The sequence below is a fragment of the Patella vulgata genome, chromosome 7 (assembly GCF_932274485.2).
Source record: "Patella vulgata chromosome 7, xgPatVulg1.2, whole genome shotgun sequence".
NCBI lineage: Eukaryota > Metazoa > Mollusca > Gastropoda > Patellidae > Patella > Patella vulgata.
Window position 1 is genome coordinate 39,293,365 of NC_065885.2, and position 12,539 is coordinate 39,305,903.

At 35.5% G+C, this 12,539-nt stretch overlaps 1 protein-coding gene across 2 annotated transcripts; it reads right to left on the bottom strand.

Annotated features, from left to right (window-relative positions):
* Positions 1-3,683: 3,683 nt before the first annotated feature.
* Positions 3,684-12,186, bottom strand: LOC126828403 (uncharacterized). 2 transcript variants are annotated; one of them, XM_050558193.2, is made up of 7 exons: positions 12,078-12,186; positions 9,987-10,059; positions 7,714-7,938; positions 6,155-6,567; positions 4,959-5,055; positions 4,431-4,522; positions 3,684-4,161 (listed from the first exon to the last, which is right to left on the bottom strand). In XM_050558193.2, the coding sequence occupies exons 2-7, from the start codon at positions 10,045-10,047 to the stop codon at positions 4,120-4,122; spliced, it is 930 nt and encodes a 309-aa protein (XP_050414150.1). In that variant the 5' UTR covers positions 10,048-10,059; positions 12,078-12,186; the 3' UTR covers positions 3,684-4,119. The 2 variants fall into 2 exon arrangements, with proteins under 2 accessions (XP_050414150.1, XP_050414151.1); XM_050558194.2 differs by lacking the exon at positions 12,078-12,186 and adding an exon at positions 10,219-10,239.
* Between the last annotated feature and the right edge of the window lie 353 nt (positions 12,187-12,539).

Below are 12,539 nucleotides of genomic sequence, written 5' to 3' on the forward strand. Positions count from 1 at the left end.
ACATTACATGTATTTATTTTTCAGAAATATAGGCCAGGAACTGAACTGTGATTTAGGATTTGTTGACTTTAATATAATAACAGGTGGGTATAACAAATTGTGCACATTTAACGTGTGCACATTTGATCACAAGGTCCGTCATTGAGTCCAGTAGCGTAATTTCAGTTGTCCACTTGTATGTGACAGGCAATAGGGTCGCCTGTCAAGCCTCATGAGTTTTCTCCAGGTCCTTCCGCTGCTAAAGACCCCTACACACTAGCGTATTATTGAAATAAATTTGAACCATGTGTTAGTCCCAAAATGACCTAGTTTGTGTCCAGAAGACATTAAACCTCTCTGTCTGTGTCTCTCTCTCTCACACAGATAATACATTTATCATTATGGTATAACTATATACATGTAATAAGCCTTAGCAGACATACATACATTGTAATATAGCCCTGTATTCAAGTCATGAAAAATCCCTGCAAAAAGGCTGCTATTATTGTAATTAGATGTCATATCCGGAATATGAAGGCTATTTGTACAATGTGTACCTCATAGGGGCAATATTGCTGTCCAATGTGCCACTAGTGGTACACCATACATCTGCAGTGAAAGTAGTGCATGGAACAAAATGGCCTTTTGTTTACAAAATATTTGAAAACTTTGAGGTCCTATAACTAATTTTTGATATTTTTTTTCAGATTTCAAGTCTTGATGGTTGGAGTTTGATTATCTGAGCAACTTTTAGCCAGTTTAATTTTCCTGTGTTCTTTTTTATAAAGCTTGTAGCTGCGCAGTCCCGACTTAGGAATTTGCTTCATTATTTGGTAAATATTTTATTTCAAAGTCATTATTTTGGAATCCCATCCATTTTTTATTGTTCTGTATCATCTCAGGCACATGTAGATACCAACATATTTGCATTATAGCTGGTGTAAATCCCTTGGTGAACCCCCCATTTCAGGTGTTGTGACAAAATGGTGTCACTTTACCTTGCCCTTAATAGAAATCTAACTGATAATTATATACAACAGATGCAATGCACAATTAATGTAAGTAGGAAATGTGAACTGTACCGTAACATTGTTTCAACGTTTGATTTACAAAATTATCTAAGGAAACCTTTGTCAAATCAAAGTAATCAAGTATTATTTAAATTCCGCACGTCTTCTCACCTGCTAAATATTGAGAGTGGACATGAAATGAAATGAAATGGAGTTTAACGTCCTACTGTTTTGCTCCGAACTGGGCTAATGAAGACGGGCATACGCCATACAGTGTGCTATGAGGGAAATTTTGCCCGGACAGCGGCACTACGGCCTACTCTTATATCGAATTCCAACTGTCAAGGGATCTTTTACGTGCACGCCAATGAGTACACGGGACCTCGGTTTTTCGTCCCATCCGAACGACTAGACAGCTGTCCTTGTCAGCCCCTCCGTCCTGCATCACTGACAAGGGAGAACCACGCCAGAAAATCGGGATGAACTTTCTCGGCCAATGCAGGGATCGAACACCCGACCTCCAGGCTAGCGAGCCAGCGCCCTACCCACTTAGCCACCGTGATCCCCCTTGAGAGTGGACGATACTGTAAAATACCAATAGATGAACGTATATGTCTACTTTGTGATAGTCACGACATAATCACAACACTGCAGATGAATTCCATTTTGTCCCGAGGTGTCCTGTTTATAAATCGATCAGAGAACAATATCTTAAATGGTATTAACTTGTAAGACCTTCGGTATTTAAACTCACACAGTTGTTCGCATCAAACAATGTAAAGGTGTTAAATAATCTAATAAATTTTTAAAACAGGCTATATGTTTAAGAGAAAGTTTCATTACGGTTCGGTGGCTGATTATTTAATTATCGTTGTTCTCAATGACTCTGTATAATTGTGCCATCAATGTAATGTACATTTTTGTATCTATATGCCGTAAGGCATTTGATCTTGAATAAAACAGTTATTAGATCTTCCTGGTACAATTATGACATATGCCCATGAATAGTTAAACTGGTTTGGCTTACAATACGTGTGAACGCAACACTATCCTGACTTAAAAATAACTGTCTGTGAAACTTATTGAATCCCTAAGTTTAATTATCACCAGTGGCTTTGAAATACAAGTCTATTCGGGTTGATTTATTATCTTGCATTTTAAAGTCGTCTTGAAAATGGTCGAATGAATGCATGGTGAAATAATTATACTTCTATAGAATATGTTTTATCTTTTCCAAGTCCAGACGAAATAGTCTGGTAATTATAACATTAAAAAAGACCAAAGATTTTATTTGCAAAAATGTATTTGTAGTTGATCTTTCATGTAAACAGAGATTGTTTGAACATTGATAATATATTCTCTTTTTTAACACGCCTGTCAGGCAATATAACGACGATTTCATTGACTGTCTATAGATTTTTTTTTTCAAAAAATACAAAACATTCATTTGGTTGCCTAAACAGCATGTTCGCGAAATAGAAAAACATCCATTTCTAAAAATATCCTTTCGTATGATTTTCTAATGAGTTGCATAGAAAAATTCAGAATGTGGACCCAGGCGCCCCCTTCTACTCAATCTTACTGTTTCGTTATCCCCTACAAAACAAACAGTAAGGTTTTTCCAGGGTAAAAGGTAGTCTCTATCATTCAGACAGATATTCTATGAATATAAGTCTGGATGTATTGTCACCATTTAAGAATAACTAAGTCGTTGGTTGATTATCCGGTCTTTTTATATCTAAAAACTCTTAAGAGAGGTAACCATAGTCATAAAACAAGTTGTCGACACCCATGAAATTAATTTGGAAATGCCATTTCAGTAAAATCCATTTGCATTGGCTATTCAATATCCAACGCTCTGATTATTTTTTTTTATTATAAAATGTCTCTGTTCAATGACTACATCTATGTTTTTATTAATCCTAATTCGTCGTCACGATTCATGTTTATATAATAATAATACATGAATTATGGGATTTATTTCGGGAGGGGCGCAACCCTTTCTTAACCTCAGCTAAAAAAGTTATATTGTCCATGCGTAACCGAGAGTTTGGTTTTATTTCGCCAAATGTAAACAAATGACAAAGACCCTCTGTGCGTTGAAGACTGGGTGACTGAGGCTAGGTAAAATGTGTTATTTTAACTACCAAATATACGAAAACCCGCTTCCAGCAGTCTCTAGATTTGCGACAATTATTCCGTCAAGGACCATAATCTTTTAGAGACATTATTTTTTTTACTTCTATTCCTCACATGGAAAATAGACGTTATTGGGTGGTGATTTATCCTCTGTTACTTTCTTTCTGTAAATTTTCGCACATTGGTAATGTCACATTTATAAGTGTGTGACTGTGTTTTGTAAAATTTATGAAGGTTGTTACTCGGACATCTTTAGTACGATAATATAAAAGAAAACAGGCGTGGTACTCTGTTGACAAGGCTCCCAACTCAATAGTTCAACCTTTTATCGAATGTCTGTCGAAAATTGTAAAATCAGGAGTGGCAGAAACAATTTCAGACAGCTACTGGCCGGTGGCAAATAATCTTTAGTGTTCCGGGAATTTTAACCATACGTGTTAATGACCCCCCACCCCCACCCTAATACAAATAGTCCTGGCTTGGGCACCTGAAAACTTCCGGAAAAAAAAGATTTACTGGAATGCAGTTCCTAAAAAAACAACCAACAAACAAACATTGAGGAAACCCTTAATTCAATGCGATTGGTGCTATGTCAAATATATATGAATTATGTTTACTTCAGATGGCTTGAATAGAAATTATTACTATTAATAATAATTCGACAGGGTACACATGGACAATGTTTGGAATGTTCGTGGATAGCTAACAAACTCTTTTTTTGTACTTTTGCATTATAAAGTGTATTACAGTAAGAAATAATTATCAATTATCATTATCAAATCTAAGGGTGTAAGTTTAGAATACCGAAATCTATTAAAAAATGATAAATATACGCGTACAAAATATACAAATAAATACATTACATTAAAGTGGGACTTAATACAAATAATTTGAATTAATTCAATATATATAGCAATTAATTTACAGTAATGTTTTGAAGGACTTTCTCCATTAAGATTTCATCTATAGAACTTGAGGTCTAGTTTGTGTCTTATGCCATCTTCTCGGTGTCACAGTGTTTGACAATCTTAACCTGGAATTAAATAATTTATATGTACATCTAATTTCATTTATCTGTGATTGAAAACTTTTTTTTAAATAAACTTAATCAAATTTAGATTACGTTCTTTTAACAAGAATCTATAACCGTGGCCCTGTAAAACAATTAAAGGGGACTTATTGTGGAGTACTTATAAATTAGGAAATGAAACCATGGCTGAACAAGACAGTGTAAAGAGTTGGAAAACAAAATGGTTTTCACAGCAATAATAACAAAACACAAGAAAACGCTGTCATGCTTACACTATCAATATGGCCGTAAAAATCTTCACTGTCGTTGGAGGCGACAGGGTTTCCACCAACTGTCAAACCACATTCGGTTTTCTTAATAGAACCTGGAAATAAGACACACAAAATCTTCTTTCTAAAGTATTTTTGATAATATAAGGTAGCAAACTTCGATGATGTCGTCTCAGAAACTCTCCCGATAATTTCATTCTGTGCTGTTCTTGTCCTCTTAAGGCAATGGATTCATTGTCAACACTTCAATTTATGTTGTTTTGTTTGTAAAGTCCCCATCCACAATAAAGCTGTTTTGTTTGTAAAGCAGTTGAACTTTATCCATTGTTCGAACAAGTCCGCATCCACAATAAAGCAATATCGCATACAAAGGTGACATTTATTTGGCCTACTATAGCAAACATGCCTATATTTCTAGCTGTTACTGGGTGCTTCAAATGGCTAGTCAAGATATTTGTTAATCAAAACTCGTTGCTCCTGCGTGTTTTTTTTATATATATATCTATATGGATATTGGATTATTTATCATACCTGATCCAGTGATTTGAGGACAGGCTATTCCATTTATAGACCAAGCAGTAGAACCATTCAATATAGAAACATCGATATCATACCATCCGTTTGGGCTCTGTAAACAAAAAATACAATTATTTCAGTATACATTGTGTTCAACTTTTAAGAAATCGAAAGTGTGCAAATGGGTGACTGGAATTTATAGGGGCGTTATTTGTAGTCTTCGTCGTTTTCGATTTGCCGTGATTTGACTACAAAGTTACACAGGAGTTTGCAAAATGTGTATACAAACTTTGAGGTACATCTCTCCACCGTGCGAAATGCCATATTTCAATAAAGCCCATGTTTTTAGATGTCTATAATTCTGATGAAATATATTTGAAAACTGGAATGGTGGTTCGGTGAGAATGGCAAGGGCTCATCAAACCGGTTGGCCCAGGTTCAGGCCGGGATTTTCTAGAATGGTGTAAGACGGAGGGCCTGGCAAGGAACAGCGTTTGGATGGGACGAAGAACCACGGTGTCCAGAGGCGGATCCAGGAATTTTTGCATGAGGGCGTTTGCCAGGTACCTGTTAAGGAAATTTGACAGTTGACAATGCATGATGCCATCATCGTCTCCAAATTACGTAAGTATAAATAGATACTGAGCTTTTTAAAGAGAGAAATCCAATAACCCAATTGACGTCAGTTTTTATTACGAATTAACAGGGTCACATTGTGATTCAATTTCATTTATGCAAAGCATTAATTGTGATATTATTACATATGTCTATATCATTATCTTCCGCTTTGAATGCCCATCCCATCCCATCCCATATCTGATGATAATGGACAAAGGGCACGCCCGTGACACTTTTCGCATAAAAAGTGTTCTTTCACAAAAACTTTTATGTAGCTGAGCAGAGGGGGGGAGGGGTAGCCACCAACCCCTCCCCCCTCTGGATTCGCCCCTGGGTGTCGTGTAAAAGAGCCCTTGACAGTTGGTAATGAAATGAAATGAAATGGGGATTAACGTCCCACTGTTCTGCTCCTACTAGGCTAACGAAGGCGGCCTTAGCAGTTGGAATTTCCCCCTGAGCGGACAAGTATGACATTAAATCCCACTTCATTTCTCCTTTAAATTGGCTTTTACGAAAGAATTCGCAAAATTCAAGTCTGGCCATTATGAATAGAGAAAAGTGAATTTTAATTATAACTTTGCTGTTTTACTTACAGCTGCAATGTTTTCACACATCTCTTGGTTGGAGCCACTGGTGTGGATGGTCAATGTAAAGTTACGTTGTGCTGGACTATAGGTAAGTTCGATGGCGGCTGGACTGCCAGTACAGGCATTAGACAGAATAACTTGGTCGTTATTCTTGTAGATGTGGCCAGTTTCTTCTGTTGGTCGCACTCTTAATTTCATCATGGCTGTTCCAGTTAAGTCGTTGTATTTAAATACAGGTAAGTAAAGGGAGATACCTTTAAAGTTAGCAGCACCATCTACGTTAGAGGCGCCATCTACCTTTTCCAATAAGATATCTTGGTAATTCTCATTCTTACTGTAATAGTTGGCAAAATTAACAAACTGCGTGCCGTTACCTCTTAGATCAACGAGTGTTTGACAAGTTACAGTGTTTCCGCCAACTGAAATATAAAAGTTTATAATATATACGATTTGTTTAACGTCCTAGTTTTTTATACCAACCTGGATAAGAAAAATGGTCTCTTTTTTGTATTCATGTCTTAAAGTCTTTGGACGACATTTAATGGATTGAACGTGAATGCTGAATATCTAAAAGGAATATCATCCCAAACTTGGTTCTTCGAGTATTTACAACGATAAACTGAAAATTGTCCAAATTCGGCACCCACTTGAGACGACATAATCGGGATATGGTCAAAAACTAGCGCCACGTATAATCTTCGCTAAACCCTGTTGATTGACCTCTAATCAAATCGGATTGAATTCATGCCGGGTCGTTATCTACCGTTTATTGAATCCGTGCCGGTGGGTTATCTACCGTTGATTGAATCCATACTGGAAGGTTATCTACCGTTGATTTTGTTTTCTTGGTTAAATGCATGGATTAAGCTGTAGAAACTTTGATGTTTTCCGAAAAATATAAATAGCGTACAAAGGATTTAGGTATTCAAAATAATATATTCTATTCTAAACACTGCATATTTTTACCGTCGAGGAATAGAAGTCCCTCCAAATACTATAATATAATTAAGAAGATTATGACGTATGTTAACAGACGGCGTCTGATTATGAAATACCTGCAGTGACGTGATAAAAGAAATATGACATTATGTCTCGTGTAAATTGCAGTAAAGGTCATTGTGACCTAGAGTAAAACCACCTGATAAATTGTAAGCATACATTCATTTGGTATTATTTAGAAATTATCATTTCCATTAGTTGTGAATATATTTGCTATGCTAACCATGTACTTGAATCATATTTTATTACATTTCCAAGGTGGCTCAGTGCGTCGGGGGTTGGCTTACTAACCAGGAGGTCCGGGATTTTCCGGCGTGGTTTCCCCTTGTCAGTGGTGCAGGACGTAAGGCATGAAAATCCGAGGTCCGGTGTACACTTTTGTGTGTAGGTAAAAGAACAGATGACAGTTGGAATTGGATACACTGTATTGTGTATGACCCCTCTTCATTGTCCTGGTCAGTACAGGTAACAGTAGGACGTTCATTACATTCATTCACGTTTGAATGTGTACGTTATCAGCAGGTAGTGGTATTCCCCTACTTTTAGTTGATATAACTATTACGTACCCGTTGGAGCTGTTGGAAGACCTCTCATATCTTCCCCACATTGGCATAAAGTTTGATTCCATACTAAAGTAACTGGGCAGTTCATTTCAATAGAAGGATAATTGGGGATGACGACCTCGTATTTAGTAGGGTCGGAAGACGGTTGGTAGGTACAGTAACACTGGCATGTTTGTGTATTCAATTGTTGAGGGAAATAACACTCTGGTGGACTGTTACAATCTGAAACTATTTAAAGATAATTGTTTATTATAAAAATCACACGTAAGTCCTAAAACAACAGACAGTAAAGACTTGACTATCTGCTTAAAATCAGTTTCGTTTTTCCTTTTCATGTTCAAAATTTTATAGTTATCGGGCAAACTGATCAACATTAAATATTCGTTTGATCGATACTATCGCTGACATCGGGTCGGGCCAATTGACTCTCAGTATAACTATTTTTTCTGCTGCAAATTAAATTTTAAAACCATTTTTGTTGTAATTATTATAAAAATAAAGAAAGGTGTTTGAAGTATATCTGGATAACAAATGTAAATAAGTGCATAAAATAGTACGCGGGGTCGTAAAAAGTGAGTAAAAGCCGCCAATTCTACCCGGACCAGTTTGTAATTTATAGTCCGATGTAAACATCCCACGTGGGATGTGATGTCACACATAGAGCTATACGAGAGGTGACCTTATATGTCTGGCATCTTACACAAATTTAAAAGAACGCTTTTGCGATACCGCTGTGACTGTAATCTACATAAAACCGAAGTATATGTAAGTGAAGATAAGATTGTAAAAATGCATAAACTGCGACATAATATACTATTTAGTCTCGCATGTACGTATTGTCCCGATCCAAAAACTACATAGTGCGCATGACTAAAGAACAAATACTTATATATACATGCAATGCCGGATTTAGATGAAGAGAGACCCTAGACCATTCCACCTTTGAGGCTCCTTCTCATACCCCACACAATTGAGGATAATGACGGATGTTTTAAACTACAGTGCGTGTAAGAAAGGCTTATAACAGTGTCAGAAATATTATACACCTGGCCGGATGCTCCGTAGATATTGAAGGCCTAGGCTTCAGTCTGCCGGGCCTATAGGTTAATCTAACACGTATACATAAATATCTCTGTGCAATCGATCACTAAATATCATTTCCCAACTTATACAAGTTCATGCAGTTTAAGAGTGACTTGCCGATCAGGATCTCAAATGTGGTCACATCAAAAAGATTTTAATACTTTGATATTCTTGATCTTTAAAGCTGAACTGCGATTACAAAACTACTGGTCGATTTGTTATTGTTTAGGGTATGGCAGTTTTTCTCTCTTTTTTTTAGAGCAAAAGTACATCGTGGTTGATTTATTTCGTCTAATTAGTAAAATAATATGTACCTGATCAAACATAATAATTGTGTAGCAATAATATTTTCTGTGAGCTGATAGTGAAAAAACTTCAATCAGTCAAGAGATAATTGTTAGTTGACAGGTAACCGGATGTGGATACCTTGCTTGATACGGGGTTTACTGGAAGTGGGTGTGGCCTGTCTATGTGTTTGTTTGCCCAAAGCCATCGTCATTGTTGTTCTACAAATTGAAAACAAGAATGGCGGTCGTTTAGGGCGTTACCTTTTTTTATTTAATTATTTCTGTAGTTTTGTAATCGGAGTTCAGATTTAATGGTTTATTTTGTGAATTACTAAAAGTTATATACATGGGGTCACTCCGATACTCCAGTTTCTAAACCCTGGACAGTTAACGAATATCGGATTATAATTGGCTTAATCAAGTGGGCCAGTTTCATGGTCTAGTGAACTGTGTTCATCATATTTATCATGATAATGAGCACTTTATTATTAAAACTTATATAAGTGGTGAATGCTTGTAACATTCTATCCTAGAATGATTGAAAATGTTGTATATTTTATGGGAAATGTTTGTAAGTGGACGGACAATGGTTAATGGAAATGTTTAAATGAAAACTTGTACATTCTATATGTTTAGTAGTGCTTACATTACTGGTTGATTACTGATATTGCTTGTAGATTATGAAAAATTGTATTTTTGTATAATGTGTAAAATGAGTGGATGTGAAATAGAATAAAATATTGAATTGAACTGTCTCTCAGTGAACTGATTTTATCCCCTGGTAGACCCTTAATTAATCCTTATTAATCCCCCTTGTTGCATTTTTAATTGTTAATTAATCTCCTCCTAACAAAGGGACAGGCATACCGGGGTCAAATCGTTATACATGTATATCATATAACTCACCTTGGGCAACTGAAAACCCGAAGAAAGCAGCTAAAACAACAACGTTACGAATGGCAATCATGGTAATAAGAATCTGAAAAGGAATGAACACACGTTATACCAACAGATACATATATTTTGTTAATTTGAAGCTAATTAGTCAACAGTGTCAGTGAATGGATAGTTTGTTTTCGAGGGCAGAAAGATATGTTCTGGATATTCCTATTTTAATTTTATGACTTCAAACGTATACCTTTAACAATGGGCCGTAAACCACTCACGATATCACAAGTCTGAGCTATGTTTTGTTAAAGAGTGATGTATAGTTTGTATCAGAATTCGTGTGTCTCAAGTACAGTTTTTTTCTAGTCACACATATGTTAACCAATACTGGCGTACATGCGCGAAATGGGTGAGATATACCATTCCCTGTCCTTACCATAGTGAACCAGAACAGTTTTGATCAGAGTAGTTTGGTTTTAAATATAGGAGCTAAATCGAAAGGGTTGGTTAAACAAATTCTTATATTGTTACAGAACACCGGATAAAAATTACCATGGTGTATGTGAAGCTAGTTGTAAAAAAATCATGAAAGATTAACAGGCACATGCAAACAATCGTCTTTGGCTTTGTGTCTGTGTTTAGAGCAGTGCACCGGGGATTTAGGGCGTGTATTAACGTTAATTGGTCAGACTACTGGCGAGGGAATGTGATAGATGATATTATGTCACGTAATGGACAGGTGTGCTGTCTTGTAGATAATTGATTAAAGACAAACCTGTGACCTTAACACCCATTGACGTAAATCTATCATTTCGTTACATGAACAAATCCTTAATTTTATTATAATTACATCTGTGTAAAAATGATGGACGCTTTGCAACAAAGTATCATAAGATTGACCACAATATTGATACTTTTATTGATTTCAAGAAGTCTAAGAACACTAGCTTAAAATCAGTTAATTTTAAAGTTCATCATCATGAAATTAGTTTTACAAATGAAAAATATCTGTCATTAGGGTTGTATTTCTCAGTGTTTAGTAAACATTACTAGTTGTATTTAGGTATAAAGTGTTTGAAAAATATCAATTTTCACGATGTGGAGTAGATTTTTCTGTCTTTGTAGTTTCTAGGTCGAACCTTTCTAAATTTTTGTATATATTTTGTGAACTGAAATCCACCAGAGTGTGTTTAACACATACCAAAGCACATATTTAACAATTTTGTGCGATTTAAACATATTTGAAAGGACTACGGCCCCCAAATCAAGCATGTCCGAAATTTGAATGATTAGTGATAACAGTAACTGTAATTTGCCAAAGCTTTTCAGTTTAAAAACACATACTTGGTATTCGTTCAATGTAAATTGTTAAATTGTTTATGCCATGTTAAAGGTTAGCTTGACAATACATAGAATGTATTACAAAAAGGTTAAACTTTATTCAATAAATGATCCTCGTCAACAATATATTCCATGCTCAACCATATTCATACGTGATACTTATTTTTTATCACCCAAATTAGGACATGTTTCAGGATATTTCTGTTTTATTATTTACAAAAAAAATTAAGGAATAGATTGATGCATAATTCCTTTTAATGTCTAATGTTTTCTTTTAATTAGCATGAATTTGACATTTATTACTGTGTAACAAAGGAAGTGACTTCAATAGTGCCTTGTCATTAGAATATCACACTAATGGCTTACTAATATGACACATGACGTCAATATTTGGACAAATATAAATTGGTCTTATTTGGAGATTATATTAAAGAAAAATACAATAGGTCTTAATCGGTAGTAAATTACAAAATCAAATAAGACAAAATCGAGCAGGAGCAAATACAAAAAAAGAGGTTTTCGAACACTTGCTCTAATTTGTGAAAATCGCTTGGATTAATTTTGATATTGTCATTCATGAAGGTCTTGGCTTTTAAAAGTTTTTAAAAAGTCAGAAAACATCCACAAAGCATCAATATCAAAATTGCCTTTAAGTCGCTGATTATAAATTGAAATTTTGTCGCATTTTTCGAAAGAATTTAATTTGAATGGTTGTATATAAAGATAAAGCGATGCGTGTATACATGTAGTAAGTAACAATATATTTACCTGTCTCTTACAACTCTCGTGTAACACTGTCTAATTCACCGAGCTGATGTGACGAATTGTGTCTACCGTCCTCATTAAATAGACAGACACAAAACGCCGCCGGTCATACGCCATAGTGCATATTTCCCGAAATAATACCTACGTCACAATCTGAGCGTTGGCGTTAACCGTTGAACCTTAGCATGCACTTGTAATGCCTTGTAGTCACATTTTTAACTGCATCGTCCAGGATTTTAATTTTATTTGCCTGTGAACCGATCCTATAAACAATTCACCTATCCTTCCCATAGAAAGTTTTCAACGATGGCCGATTCTCATTTATTTCAGACAAGCCTCGAGGAAGTTTCTGATAAAATCTGTAACCTCACCATCCCTCTAAAACTTCACATATCTCATTAAATTTAATGTAAAATGTTTTAATTGTTACGAATATGTTCTTGTTTTCCATTATTTAACCTACCC

Bases quoted from the DNA above. Each gene is read 5' to 3' on its own strand.
- LOC126828403 (XM_050558193.2), bottom strand. From the start codon at position 10,047: ATGATTGCCATTCGTAACGTTGTTGTTTTAGCTGCTTTCTTCGGGTTT. The intron at 7,939-9,986 runs GTGAGTTATATG...ATCTTTAAATAG, and splicing joins CGGGTTTTCAGTTGCCCAAG to TTTCAGATTGTAACAGTCCA. The intron at 4,523-4,958 runs GTATGATAAATA...TCTTATTTCCAG, and splicing joins TCCTCAAATCACTGGATCAG to GTTCTATTAAGAAAACCGAA.